This window comes from Apostichopus japonicus, chromosome 4 (assembly GCF_037975245.1).
Source record: "Apostichopus japonicus isolate 1M-3 chromosome 4, ASM3797524v1, whole genome shotgun sequence".
Lineage (NCBI taxonomy): Eukaryota > Metazoa > Echinodermata > Holothuroidea > Aspidochirotida > Stichopodidae > Apostichopus > Apostichopus japonicus.
In genome coordinates, this window is record NC_092564.1 from 6,720,302 (window position 1) to 6,737,023 (window position 16,722).

The window sequence follows — 16,722 nt, forward strand, 5'->3', positions numbered from 1 at the left end:
ATCCATATAATGCATATACATTGAGCAATGTATGACGTACGTATAAGGTAACAAACAAACATGAATGATTATGGGGCAGGTGGCATTTTTATTTTGAATTATATTGTTACAGAATTGCACACAGTAAACCCCTTGAATGTACATTTGGAAAATTCTAAGCCAGCAAAACATTAATGTGATAGGCATACAACATGTTTCAAGCAGCGTAATTCGCATTGAAATTACAACACCAAAATGTTGTTAGTACCACGTGACAAGAAGTAAAAACTTGATATCTGAAGATTAGACTAATCAGTTACACAAATCCTCCAAAACCCCAAGGGTTTCATACTGATTAAAACAATATTAAAAGAAATTTATTTAGGATTTCTTCAGTAGATTAAAATGATACTAACTTTTGGGGTGGAAGGTTGGCGGGGCGGGGAGGGTGGGGGGGGGGTTACCTGTATAGATGTAGATGTATATATATATATATATATATATATATATATAGATGTAAATAGATGTATATAGACGTATATAGATGTAAATAGATGTATATAGACGTATAAAGATGTGTATATATGTATATAGATGAATTGGGTTTTAAGAAATTTTCTTCTGGTTTGATAGTATCGTGGATATACTATTCTGTACTTTAACAGTTCTATAAGACTTCAAATAAAATGCCAGAAATATCCTGGTAGATTAAATTATATTGTCAAAACGCAATTAAAAAAGCGTCCTAGGCACAAAAGAAGAATGACAACGACAGCAATAAACAACAACAACAACAGCAATAAAAAATATACTACTAGCATGTTCTCAAGTATTTGCATTGTCCATTTTTAACTACTTTTTGAAATTTTACCGCCATTTTCCACTCAAATATAAATCAAATAAAAATGTAACAAATTTAGCCGTTGATTTCCTACCATACATATTTCCAAAATTCCCGCCTTCTTCTCTCATAATCAACTCTTTTTCTTGATTTTCTCTCAACATTGAAAAAGTTCCATAGATAATGTTAATATTAAAATTATGCATGTTTGTTTTCATACCGGCTTACCTGTAAATTATCGATATATTTCAGTTCGCGTGGAGCGTATATATGGGTACGTTGGTATCAAAACAAATTCGGCGAGGTTTTCTAGGCTACAAAAGTTTACTGATTTAACCTCTTTCACCTTTCCTATGTTCGAATCGGAAGTCAAGCAAACTCCGAGTGTCACGTGATGACCTTTTTTTGTCTCTCCACTGAATATTTGTATTAAGAAACGTAACAAGAATAGCAAAACATGTTTTAATCAAAACATGATCTTATACAGACAAATCCTCCTTGTAGGAGGTAAACATGTAACCCGAACAAGGAGGGAAAGAATAGTCATACATAGGATAAAGGCGGCGTCTTGGTTTGAAATTGATCAATATTTCAATGCTAATCAATAATATAATCCCATAGAAAGTAACTCATTAGTTTGTATAGTCAAATGTCATTTCAAATAGTGAAAGTTGAAAATTTTGAAATCAATTGCCTCAACATTTTTTATTCACTGCTAAGAAAAGTCCCTGGCCTACGAAAAGTTAAGGATTGAATCAAATCCATTAAGTACTTACTCTGTGTCAATCATTTGGTGAAACAAAGTCGAGAAGGAAGTTTTAGTTTGGTTAATTATAATCTTATTTTAAGAAATTACTTGTATGTTTGTAAGAAATTCCGACCCAATTCTAAATGCATCTATAGATACTATTTTCTGTAAAGGGACCATATAGAAATCGATATATAGTAATGGAATTAAGTACAATCAAGCATACATTATTCTCAACTACCCGCCCCCCCCCTATCCCCCTGCCACTTCCCCTTACCTACCCAACCAAATGTGCACTTACTATTAAAGGTTGAGTGTCGCATACTGCTAGGCATTTTGTATATTGGAGATTTAGAAGTAAGTTTTGGGAACTTTTTAGTCATTTCATCAAGTTTGAAAGAACCTGTTTTGGTTTTCACTAATTAAACTTTACGTCAAATGAATGAAACTTGCTGTATAGAACACTATGATGTAAATCCATTCGTCCTAACAAAAAGTGAAATGATTGGGTGAAAATTTTAACTTCAAAACAAAAGGATTAATATGCAAAATTTACTATTTTTACACATTGTTGGGTTTTGTTTTGAAAGATATGAAATGATTTACTTGCATTTAACCCTCTCTCGTGAGGTTAATTCAACAAACTAACAGTATAGTAACTACTTGTGTAATGATGGAGACGATACGAATATAGGAAACTATACCCGATGCAGTACAAAATGCTGGGAAAGAGAAGTTTGTTCTCTTTCTCTCAATTCTTTTAGGGGAGGGAGGAGGGGGTGGGGCGTGGGCAGTGAAAATGTTGGTGTGCGCAGCTTTTTAATTAGAATATACCGGTATTGGTCCCAATAGACGAAAAATTTAACATCTATAGAGAAAATTGTGTTCTTATCATAAGTAAACAAACGATACTATAAAGTAAATATTATAATTCGATTTCAAACTTCATCGTTTTAAAATTTGACTTATGTTGATGTCAATGAAAGAAAAAACAGCAACACTAAACAGAGGAATGAATATTACCTAATGAGTAAGAGTGTGAGTATTTCCTGAATCGGAAAAGAAAGTTGTAAATTGACAACGTAAATATTAATTTATTCCATTTTCCATAAGGTATCAAAATGACTCTATAGTGGTCATTTAAAATTTATATCAACATATAGTCTAAGCATTTTGCTTTTGAGACGAAGCTAACGGGTATAGACACCCTTAAGTTTACGTTTGGTTTCAAAGGTAAAAAGCTCGCATGAAATACCACAATACTTGTAGTAGCCTTAATTTATATCACAAGTTCTTAAGGCCCCGAGATATAGAAATTGTATCTCTTAAATATGTCACAATATTGGAGTCATTCCTGTTATTAATGATAAACCACAAATCTAACAAGCATAGCATACTATACATCAGTTTTCGGGTATTCTCTTGGTAGATTTATACATATTACAAATAGATATCCGAGCTACGTGAAAGAAAGATTTATCTCTTGACAGGAAAGGGGGTGGGGGGGGGGGGTATTGCACCACCTCGAAATAATTTCCTAACACTTGTCCCAACAAAAAAAAAAGCCTACATGCACCATAATAAATTACTTTTGTAGAGATTTAAAACGGGGTAATCGCTGGAACCTACTAATTCCCCATATAAGGATAACGTCACAACAACTTGAATATTTGTACAAGCAGGCACAACTCAATGCTATTGATATGATAATTTGTCATAGAAAAATGACTTGAACAAGTCTAAAACATTGTACAACAGGCCCACTAGTACATAACATTTATATTGTTGTTGCCGTACATACATTCTATTTTCTTCGAAGTTAATGATGTTAACAAAATATGGAAAGTTTTAACAGTAGATATATTCTAATTCTCTTGTTTTCGTAAAAAATATTATTTGATTCGACTGTAGGAATATTTAGAAAGAGAGAGAGAGAGACAAATGGATAGCTGAACATGTTCTTCTTCCGAACCTCCTATAACATCACATATTAAACAAATAATATTTCCTTTACATATTTTTAGACTTTGACATATCTCTCATAAACGGGGGAATTTTTAGGAACTTAGGGATTCTTACATCTTTTGAGATAATTCTTCATCACAAATATGAATCAGTATATGAATTATAAAAGGCTGTGGAGCTTTTTTCTTTCTTATTGTATTAAAACAAAAACTAATCCAGTGTATACAAATGTAATCGTGTTATGGAAGAAACTTTGTTCGGACAAAGGTTGGTCATCTACGCATTTAACTCTATATGATTATCACGAAAATATGCATGATTTCTTACTGGAATGTAATTGTACAAAATAAAACTTAAAACTATAAAATGTCGATTAAATGGTTTGTAACACGATGCGAAATAAACCATAAATTGTGTTTTTTTCGTGATGCTACATATCGATACCATATCGAAAATATGTTGAATTATTATTTGCATTATCCGAATTCAGGCTTTCAAAACGATGCATTGTTCTTAGCACATGTAATATGTAAATAATAATATGTAAATAATAATATCCTTATTCGTTATGCAATATATGTGCATACAATATCGAAAATATGTTGATTTCATATTTGCACTATGCGAATGTGAATTTTAATTTGTCAAACACTGTTCAGGCTTTCCAAACGATTCATTTGCTCTAAGCACATGTAATATGTAGCTTTGTATCACATGAAGCCGATATTAATTCCAAGTTTTGAATTCTTATAGGTCCCATCTATATACATTGAACATACATTATCAAAATCCTCGCTGAATCAATGCGACCAACATAAACAAAACAAAATGAGCGGATTGGAAACATTTTATAATATCTCTTTAGTTGAAACCCTCAGTCATTTATGATATGTTTATTTGCTTCTTTGACTGGCAGATGTAAGAGCCAAAGATAATAGCAAAAGAAAGGGAAAAAAGTGAAATGAAATTTGTTCAGGAGAATATGCATAAATATATAGCGGTTTAATAAACTTTGACAAGACATAATCAACAGTTTTGTAAAATAGTTCGTAAACCGATTCGTGAATTATATTGTGTGCATGTGTGTCAAAATGTTCTAACTTTAATAACCATATATATATGCAGCGAGTATACTAGATGACAGAGCAAGGTATGTTTTAGCGTAGACATTAAGTTCTAAGTGCTTCATTTCGAGCAATAATTACAATATCTCTTGAGGTTACATGGTTACTTGATAGCAAATTTGTGATATGCTAACACTTACCCACCCAACCCCACCCCGTTCCACCCATCTGCTCATCCAATATAGCGAGATCCACACCCTCCCTAAGTTCGTTAGATACCCACCCGAGTATACTCACTAAAATAAGATTATTTTATTTCTCGCATGTTCATTGCCAGATCGCTAACGACATATTTTGAGGAATGTCGGGAAACTAGATAAAAAATAATAAACAAAAAACCTCGGAAAGTATGATTAGAGATGTAATTTATAATGCATTTATCTTAACCGTCCATTATATCTTCACGGTTTTGAAAATTTATCCTATCATGTCGAGGAATATGATAGCATGTTTTCCTAGCGGTTTAATAACTTTTTATATATAAATATGAATTATAGAAGGAACACAAAAAGAGTATAATTTAATTATATCACCGAACAAACCAAAAGGTTATTGCACATTCGGTTTTTCTTCTTCTTCTGCTTGTGTCAATGTATTATAAAAGATTAGTACAATTTCCTTGAAGTCTTCCTTACAACTCCGCCGGAAATTATTACAAAAACATTACAAATTATAACTGAGGTTGTCACATGTTTAAAACCAGTCCTGTGACGACTTCGTGATTTCATTTCTGACAAATTTCGTTTGGATATTGCCAAAGAAAACTTGATCAGCCATGCATGTGAATATCAATTTTTCTGCATTAGTATCTTTGCATAGCATGACATTTTGATGGGAAATGTGTTAATTAAAGCTGAAATTTTAAACTGAAACTTGCCATCTTTCAGACCAAGTTCTATGATAGTTGGATTGTCCTAGATTTGACGGAAAGGGCTGCTTGGTTAAATCAAGTTGACTGCTATAGATTAGCGAGTAATAAACATTTAATACCAAGAACAGTAAATTGTGTGTCCCACACATGTAATTATATTCATATATGTTTCATTTAAAAACTTTTGAATAAAATAATGCCTTCATCGTTCCCAATATAACCGGTTATGTTATCATATTCATCACGTATTCCCGTTTCATGTATCAGTATGTGCACCACCAGATTGTATCAATTTTTAAGCGGGAAAAAATCTGGTTATATTATCCGGATTTTGCTTCATTTTTTCCATAAACCATCTTATTTTATTCCCGCCGCTTTCTGGGTTGAATCGAAGGAAATTGAGTTGTGATCACAACCAATACGGCATACAAGTTTGCAAAATAAAAACGAGGCATATGGGAATCGCCACCAACTAAGGCAGGGTTTCCCTAACTGTATCCCCCCCCCCCCAACCCCCTGTGGATGTCAGAGTTGTCCACGAACCCCCAACTTTTCGAGACACGATCTGAGTCATTATTATACTATAATACGCAAAACAGTGCTTCGTAAAAGATAAAGTTCATAGTGTAATAAAAATGCATGGTACGGTACTACTATGGCAACATATGCGTATGGAACGCGAAAAGAGTTTGCCGATACGTACGACTATATGATATATTAGATTTTAGTTCAACAAAAAGTAATCTAGTTTTGACTTTCAGAAACGTCTCACGAACCTCCTGGGATGGACTCACGCACCCTCTGGGATGGACCCAAGCACCTCAGTTAGGGAACCCCTGAACTAAGGGTTGGATATTTACTCAGTTAGTACAGACAACAGAATAAGTAATCCTGAATTCCGTTCTAGTCAAATTTGTCTAAGCTCTTTTCAAGTTCTCCTCAAGCTCCTTTGCAAACTGTCGGAAATGTTGTGTGCCTGTATTTAACCTATTGCATATAATACACAAAAGTACCTACATCTCACAACTGAACAAGTTGTGTTATTAATATTTTCTAACTGTTTTATATGTACAGAGTGTTTTATTTTTCGTCTTCAAATATACCTGTATATTCATTTCCGTTCATGTTACTTTACAACGCGGCAAACCCTGTATATACAACTAATAAAATAAAATAAGAATAAAACAAATATTTCTTTATGATAAAAACAACGGATTAACAAATATGTGATACCATTTAACTTATAGGTATAGACGAAAACCACACATTTAACCTGGCGAAATTGTGTTTGTTTTCATACATTGTTTGTACACATATATGTGGTTATAAAGGAGGCAGGCGATGACACCAAATAGCGGCGAGTTAATTCCATGCCGCATGTATAAAATTGTTTTTCAAAAAGTGCTTTCTTAACATCCCATATATATATATATATATATATATATATATATATATATATATATATATATATATATATATATATATATATATATATATATATATATATATATATATATATATATATATATATATATATGTATATATATCACGTACAATCTTTCCTATATCTTAATAAACAGAAAAAGAACAATAAACGGTACTTTTTTTGGCAAAATGTTTACAAGTGAAAAAAATGAAATCAGTTTGTACTGACAAAATCAGGTGATAAGGCACGTGACTTTATTAATTCGATTGAATGTACACTTCTGTGTTTTGAATTAGGACAATATGTCTAAAATAGCCAGTTTATATTTTGTGCATGAGACAGAGTTTACTAAATACGCCCTTTGAACGTTTTTCAACTAATCGCAAGATATTTAACTAATATGTAAAAGCTATACCAATGTTTCGAATGGCTGCAACGAACCTTGTTTATTGTTGTTAATTTCATGCAATATTTAAGGAAAAAACTAGTTTAAAAAACAAAGGTTCTGCTGAAACTTTTACCCCATTTTACCTCACTTTTTATTCCTTCTCAATTAATCAACAAAAAACCTAAATTCATAATTTTATGATCATATCACATGATAAAAAAACAAAAATATAATAACGGGTAGTTACTGTGATAGTTTTCTTCAGGACTTTAACGTTTTGAACTCAAATTTCATATATTCTAGTTGAAAACCTTATAAATACAAAATAACTTGTTAATTAAGACAGAAAAGGCAAATACCAGCAACTTCAAAATGGCATAAATGGCAAAATGGCATAAATTTCCCAACGGACTCAGAAGATATGGAAATTTTAAATGTGACATAGTAAATGTTTCGAGAACTGCAAAACCACTCTCACTATATCGTTTGGTCCAATCCTAAGTTGTTCTCTTCTTGTGTTCATCTCATTTATTATGCTAATTTACATGTTATTGTCAATACAGATTATTTTGAGTGAAATTCATGATTAGGGATCAATCAGGGACAATGTTTCCTTTTACTTTGAAAGAAATACTTTTCATCAAATATGCTTAGATATAAAGGAAGAAACTAAGACAAAAAGAGGAAACATAATTGTTGAAACTTTCTTTAGTAGAAATGTACAGAATGGTATGATTGTTCCTCTTTTATAAAATAAAAATTTGTACTTCCAGTAAGAGGACAAACTTATAGAAAAACAAAGAAAAACTGAAGCATTTGATGGTCTTGCAATTAAGAACGCAATAGTTTGCGTGTAACAAAAGAAGCGTTGATATGATGTATGAATGTCCAACCCCGTTAGATTACATTTGTGTCTCGTTATGGAACTATTAATTGACTTGTTATACCAAATATGGAATCATTATGTTTATTCAGCATCTACCCAGATACAGTTTTCGATTCGCGTAATAGTGGTTATTTTATTAATTTTTGAAACTAAGAATATGTTTTGCCAGATTTTTATCTTGAACGTAATGACTTCCAGATGGCTACTTTATATGACGTTTTCCATTCAATACATACTTTAAAACATAAAACCACTTCATTAAACTCTTACCATGCACTTAAAAAACAAATTCAAAGCACCTTACAATGAATAGTTAACTATGCAGTTGCCAAGGAAACCGTAAACATAAGGATAATTGGATAAACAACTGTCGTTAATACGTTATGGTATGTATGGATCAGTTCTGCGAAACTTGGGTTTTTGCTTTTAGGGGACTTCGATACAAAAGTTTCAAAAGCAAACATTAATAGCAAACACGTGAAAAGTAACTTTTTTATCATCTATAAACAAATATAATAACATATTAATTGAAGACATAATCGTATCAAATTGTCTTTAACTCGGAATAAGAACTATTTTTTTCTTCTTTACATTCGATATATTTACACTTTACATTTTTAACACACAAACGATTAAATTTTATACACCTAATGTGGATTGGTTTCCAAACAATGTTTATCATTTAATGCTCTAAGAATTGAAAACGTTTAGCCAAATCTTATTCTTGAATTGATTAGGAAAGTATTCAGCTTGAATAGTCACAAATATTAACTATATTAAAGAGAAGAAAAATTGAATCTTTCTATAGAACGACAACATAAATAATTAAGGCACAATTAATCTTTTTGTTTAGTTTCGTACATTATTATTTTCTTAGAATGAACTCGGAATCACAAAGGAAATCTAATGCATTTGTCGTTCTAATAATAAAATAATACTGTAGTTAGAAATAAGTGCGATAGACGATATGGAGTTGAGCATTTCTGCTATTCATAATCAAAATTTCTATATTTTTACAAACAGATTAGTCTATTCATAATAGAAAAAAAACATTGTACAAATTTCAATACATTGTACAAAGTTTAATACTTTACTTTATGCTGTAAATACAATAGAACACAAAATGACTACCCTGTGGTAATTATGAGAGTTAGACAGATAGTCATAATTCCTATAGTGAATACTTTTTTTTTTGGGGGGGGGGGGGTTAAACCTACATAGTTAGTATAACTATATATAAAGCCTTCTTATGTATTCATAATTTTAACATTAAAATATAGAACTTTTTTTCATTGAGAGAGAAAACAGGAAGTTAATTTTCTTATAGATGTCGGCTTTAATGGTAACAAAATGCGAACCGAGGAAAGACTGACAGATTGGTCGCTGCATTAACTTTTTATACTAATGTCCTGTATTAAGCTATTTACACTAAATTTCCCAAATGAATGCCTAGGTCTGATTTACCCGAATAACATGATACACATATTTACCCCAAGATAAAGCATTTGTTTGAAAAAACATCGTTATTCTGACTCACACATTTAAAGCCTAATTTAATTCAACAAACGGTGTCTTCTTTGTACACATCATTGCTCCAACTTCCTCCTCTCCACCTCCCCTTGTATGACCCCCTGCTCCCCTTCCTCCTTCACCCTAAATTTTGTCCTCTCAAAACATCTCCACAAAAATATTCTGTCAAGTTTCTTATCAAATAAGGACGAATAAATCGGGATTTTTTTTCCCCATTTGATTTTTCCGAAGCCTTGTCAGCAACGAAAATGGTGTCAGTAGTTATAAATATAGTCTGTCGAAGAGTGCCATAACACGATAAATTCTCACAGATGTTGTTGTCAACGTAGAGAGGTGTCGGTTCTCTTTTCTAATTGTATCACTATTTAATCTCTTAATGCTTACTAAAATACATAATAATGTAAACCAACATTGTATTCACTTATTCATTAAGGGTTTATCTTGATATCACTTTGAAAATTTTCAAAGAAAATAATGTTTCATAATTTAGAAACAATTGTTACGATATATTCGGTTATTAGTACATGTTGATTGTGTCCTCAAACGTTGTTAATTGCTGGGGTTTTTTTCTCCAACATATTTTTCCGCGTTGATGATAATATATGTACTATTCTGTATGTGATCATAGATATTTATACCATGAATTTGTGAATTTTGAAAACTTGAAATAATGATTGACTGTATACAAACTTTTTATGATTTCCTCCATACAAATGAAGCATCTTATACAGACCTTTGTATACCCTCCTTCCCCTTCACAATCCCCCCTCCTCCACCCACCGCCCCCATCCAAACACCCTTCTTTAACCAATTTTGTCGATTATAAATCTGATTGAGTGCATTTATCGTATATAAAACTGATTACTAAAGCAATGTTACTGGAATGTAGCGAGTTCAAATACTACTTACAAACGGATGACTATAAAACCATGACAATCATGGTCCTAAGATGGAACATAACATCACAACTTACCCACACATTTCTTGCTGCAGCTTATTTCATATTTTAACAAAAATGATTTCTTAAGAAGGATATGAATAGTTAATCAATAATGACTATATAAGTTTAACAAATATTCATTTATGTTTATGGTTATGTCACTACTCAGGTCTAGAACCCAAATTTCTACTTGACATGGTTGGCACATGTTTTCTTTGCGCAAATGTGTTCATGTGTAACCATTTGTAGCCACTCCCACTGCCCTGAACAAAAATAAAATATAAGAAGATATTAACAATGACTTGTTTAAGACAGTTTTTGGAGAGAGAAAATAATTGCATCTTTTCAGTAATTATATATGAAATGTCTACACGAAATATTTAGAACATTTGTTATTTTATGAAATATTATTCTTATGAAATTTTAATTAAGAAAAAACAATTATATATAACTACCCATGGCTAATTTTTAATCTACAGAAGTTATCGACAAGATAAAACAGAAATATTATGAAGAAGATGATGTTTAAACATCGAAATGTTCCAACTTTCAGAGTGCACTGTTTTACTTTCAAAATGCGCACTTAAATTTGTGGACGTAAAAATCTCAATGTTTAATATATCAAATTGTAAACAAATGTACTAATATGCTTTGTGATATATTTATTCACCACAATGCTATTATTTGTAAAGTGATACTTAATTGAAAAGAACACAAATCCTTGTTCTTCAATCTCTGTTGTATGAATTTTGGTGAACAATGTTCAAAAGGTTCCAATAGCGGAAGTAATCCCCATTGTTTTAATATCCTAATGACGTGTGGTATAGCTTTCCATAATTACTTCCTTAATATAAAAATATACTGAAAATTGTTCACAGATTTCTTTGTCAATTCCTCTCGATAAAATCATATTTACATATTTCTTTTCTGTAGTATCCAAATTCACTCTAATATAGGCGTGACAACTTCTATGACAAAGGGGTTTGATTCGATCAATTTGAATTTAAACCAGAATAATTCACGAAAAGTTGATTCAAACTGTCCTCTTTTCCCACCCTACTCCCACCCCCCCCCCCAGAAGCATCTTGAACATGCTAATTTATTTCGTCGATGAGTACAACTGTACCCCCTGTCACCCCCCCCCCACCCACCACCATATGTGCCATCCACGTTCACCCTGGATCCTACCCATAATGTTCTTCTCCATACTTTTAAGAAGGGATGTTTTAAATTCCAGGATGGATGAACAAAAGTTGTTACAAGTTGATTTCATAAACTGTCAGATTGTGGATCTTTTGAAGATATCAAATACCAAACAGTATAGCGTTTTAAATGAACAAAATGTTATAACGCACTGGGAAACGAATTGTATCAGCATTTAAAGTATGCAAATATTAAGAAAAAGATGGCACTCGAATAGCCAATACATTTTCATCTGAGGTTGATAATAACTAGTAAATATTCTAGAGTTTTTCCAACTACAATTTTCAACATCATTATATGAATAGTAAATTTGAAATAATTTAGGAATTTCTTTGCAATTCAACTGAATGAATAGAGCATGTCAAAAATGTCTGCCTTAAGCCAAGCAATTTTTATTCTCTAATGAATCTGATGACAATAGTCCTACTACTTTGGAAATGCATTAATACTAAATGAAATATTTGATGGAAACATTACATAAAGGAAGCAATGTTTTGTCACGAGGTATACAAAAAATAAATCTATTTATGTTACAAGAGGCATATAGCTATCACGGTCCTTAAAAAAGCTTATGGTGTCATATTTTGGTATACGGTTTCTTCCAAGGTTACACCAGTGATAAAACACATCATGTAACATGATAAGTTGCCAATGATAAAAATATTGGTTTTGATTTTGTTTTTGTTTTTATTTAATTATTTATTTCTCATGTTGTTTTAACCTCACCTATTAGAACAGCAATGACCTTGAAAGTCAGACTAATTCAAAACAAATTCGGTTGATTTGGGGCGAGAAATAAAAATAGTAACAAAAGGGGTGCAGTTCTTGATTTACCAAATTTCTGTCTGTTGCTTCTAAACAAAGTATGAAAAATCAATAAAGTATTATCATTTTGTGATGGTTGTGTTTGTTTGTTTGTTTACTTACTTTTGTTTGTTCATCTGCATAATTACTCTGTAATTTTAAAACTGAATATGTTTTACGAAACGAATATGCATTTGGCATCCAAGCTGTCAGTCAGATACACAACAGTGTCTTATAACGCACGACTACCGTTACAAACTGCTGTTGTTTTGTTCTGCAAAGATGGTCTACACTTTCAGAATTGCTACTGTAAGTAATTACACCCTAGCCACAGGAAAAATATCTCTTATCATTTATTTTCACAAAAGTTCGACCAACGGTCTTAAAAAAGCAAGGTCTGGTGGTTTATTATTTATATCTTCTTTCGGATGAAAAATGTCTTCGAAAACCCGAAACGTTTTTACGGTTCAAGAGGTAGCTGTACCCGGAATCGCGTGCCGTTTACGACGGTTCTTACTGCTCCCGAAACTTTGGGTTTGGTGAAGAGCGTGTTTTATGATGTATACACGCACACATTACACACACTGTAGCAAATAACGTTATCGCCAGTACCGAAATCGCTCTACTACTATATGGGCCTATATCGACAAACAAACAAAAATAAAGAGATAACCCCCAACAAAAAACCGTTGAACAAAGATACTTTGCATACGAAGACAATAGCACTCATAAAAAAAAACCTACCAGGGTAAAGGATGTATTTAACCTGTAATATTGACTTTACCTAAAAAAAAGGAATGTGTTGTAAGCATTCCCGACAAATAATAAAATGGAGATCCACCGGCCAATTTAGCAGCTCATTAAAGCTTAATTGACGTTTTCAAAGTGTTTACATTCTGTATTTGTTCTAGTTCCTTACCATCAGATCATGTATTGCTTGGCTTTCAGATGTTGTTTATGTCTAACTACCTTTTTATATAGTTAAACCACTTCCGTGCTTTCAAGCATATAGTAGCTTCAAAAAGTTTCATATAAAAATAAATCTATGTTCTCGTCATGTTTTTTTTTGGTATATAGTTATGATTGCTTTGTTTTATTTCAAATAAATACATATATAATCAACTATAACGTGCAAAGTATTTCCTGCCCGTGGTGATAACATCTCCCTCTTGTCAGTTTGGTTTTAACTACCACGACATAAAAAGGACAATTACGTACGCATGGTCAATGCTAAAAATTTCTTTAGCACCCATTTTTTTTGTTGAATATTCGTTTTAACGACGCACCAACAACAACAAAAACACATTAATAATAATAACATGATAATACCTGGATTATCCGTTGAAGATTGAGATTTCGGGGTATGTTCAGACTCGTTCGGCGTTGGGTCCCTAAACTCTGGCGTCTGTCTTGTAAGGTCTACGGCGGCAGATGCCCCCATTGCCGCCTCTGTGTAGTAATTTCCGGATGGTTCAGCGCTAGTATGATGGTTACCTGGCGTCCAAGGAGAACTGCCAGCTTCGGATGGTGGGACCGGGCCACCGATTGCGCCATGCCCTGCACCGCCGCCACCGTAATTGTGCACGGGAAGTGGGGGAGGCGGTACGGTCGGGCTCTGATAAGGATATCCACCCATAAAACCCATGCAGTTACCGCCGCTATGGTGAGAGAAAGCGAAGGACGGTGGGTGGTTTCCAGGGCCTGTCATTGGCTCGTAAAATGGTCCAGCTATCGCCTGGCCGAACGGTCGGGGTTGCGCCCCGTCATGGAATGTCTGTCCGTGTTGTTGATGCAAACTCGGTGTTAAGTGCGTATTGTCCATTCCACGGCTTTCGAACTGCATATTGTAAAAATAAAAAAAATATTTTTTACGGTCGATTAGTAACTCCGTGGAAGTTTAACCGTAAACCTTTTGCTCGAGTCTTTTGACAGGCAAATAACGTCGTCCATACAATTTCACCATAAAAATATGACGTGATGGATTTTCTCCTAATGTCCTAGGAGACTGAGAGAGGCACATGTGACTTTCAACCAATAGGCTCCCGCGAGAGGTTCATTTACGAGCTTTAGCTTTCTATTTTTTTTTTTTTTTTACTATACACATGTATAACCCTCTTTTAAGCAGTATCATTGAACGTTGGTCTTCTACGATTTCTTGCCTTCCATTAAATCCGTCAGAGCGGAACAGAATGGCGGTTAAGGTGTGGAATCCAGAAACTAAAAACCCTTCCAATGGTATTACTAGGAGTAACGTAGAAACAGGGTAAATGTATCCGCCAAAAAGACAAAAATGGATATAAATTTTCGCCAATCGAAAGATTTGCTACGAAAGTGTGAGTTACTTTCTATTTGACTGAAAAACGTGTTACTGTTAAAACAGTGAGATCATCATCACATACGCTAGTGGGAAAAAAATATATACATGTCATGTGACCACATGCTTATCCAATGACTCTCTGTGGATTTCCTCGTGGCTACTTAGCCGTTGAAAATGGCGAAGGAGAATAAGAGGAGAGACGAGTAAAAAAAAAAAAAACACGGAATGAAGCAATATAGCCTTTAACCTCAAGAAGTGGACCTCTGTACTGGGCACAAAAAAAAAATCTGAATGACCGTGTGTTTGGGAAGCAGAGGAGTCGGTGAGTAATTAGAGCAAGGACGTAAATTACTGCTGGCTTTGTTTGTGTTGCAATGGTCAGAAAAATTCAAAGAAGCCGCCTGCAATTAGGGGCATGTAATCACTTATCACCAAACCATCTTCTGAGGAACCAAGACCCCTCGATATGTATATAGATATTTTTTTTCTACTCCCCCGTTTTTCGTTCAGATCATCATGCTTCCGCCTGGTTTATTGTGTATTCCCCAATTGTAGAAGTTTTTTAGGCGAAATGATTTGGTATTTTACACAAAAGTATATGAATGGAGTTTATACTTTACAAAAAGAAGTCAAATTATCCCAAGCATCTACTTACCACCATTGACCACAGCTTCGCATTGAAAATTTGATGTAACATTCTTTGCGATGGGGGAGCGGGGTAGGGGAGCGGGTAGGGAAGGGGTCAGGTGGGGTGGAAGGGGAGGGGTATTTAGAATGACACCAAAGTCTGAAGGCAGAAAAACATGAAGAATGAAAATATTGTTTGCTACGAATTATAAGAATAAATCGAATCAAGAGTGGAGAATTGTTGATACCTTTATGCTTGCACGACTATTCCATTAGCTTCATATGGATGAGTTCAGCTTGTTACCTGTTTTTGAAATCGTCAACTATTGACCTCATTTGTCTGATGAGTATTCATTCGACATGTTTCCTACATTCTGTTATGATCAATGTGTTGATGCTACGTTGCATGCAATCTCCTATTCGCAATAATTTAAATCAATATCGTCTCTCAAGTAAAATTTATATTTGTAACTATTGGATGAAACATGTAAAGTAATTATATAATGATAAGTGATTTGAAGTACATGATGGATGGCGCGGTATGTTTGTTTACAACTGAAATGGTTAAAAAAAAAAAATTCTGTTAAAAAGCAACTTTTATTTGTACTTTCCATGAAAAATTATACACAGTATGGCTATACTTAACGTTAATCATGGTTTAGATTTTCGCAAACTATGGTACAAATATAAACAAATAAAAAGTAAATAAACATAGGATCACAATCACATACATTCTATTATCATGCATTAATTAGTATTATTTACTGATTTCTACGTTATGTAATTGAATTGAGGCACGTTACATTTGCATTAACGTAATAAATTGATTGACAGTTTAATGTGAATGTTAGATGACGTCATACATAAATTGCTATATCCGCAGATTGTACAATGTAAGCAAATGTACACCTTTCATAGTAAACATAACATCATGGTATGTAGAATTTATGAATATACTAAATAATAGATTTCAACAGGTGTACTGAGTTATATGCAATATAAATATACACGCACGCACACGCATATATATATATATATATATATATATATAGGTGTAGGTTCATTTATATAGG

At 33.0% G+C, this 16,722-nt stretch overlaps 1 protein-coding gene across 1 annotated transcript in view; it reads right to left on the reverse strand.

Annotated features, from left to right (window-relative positions):
• LOC139966293 (uncharacterized) overlaps positions 1-14,557 on the reverse strand; it is a 33,174-nt gene extending 18,617 nt beyond the window's left edge. The window contains exon 1 of the mRNA XM_071969147.1: positions 14,035-14,557. Coding sequence (XP_071825248.1) covers positions 14,035-14,548 — 514 coding nt within the window. The 5' untranslated portion in view covers positions 14,549-14,557. The remainder of the gene's footprint in view (positions 1-14,034) is intronic.
• Between the last annotated feature and the right edge of the window lie 2,165 nt (positions 14,558-16,722).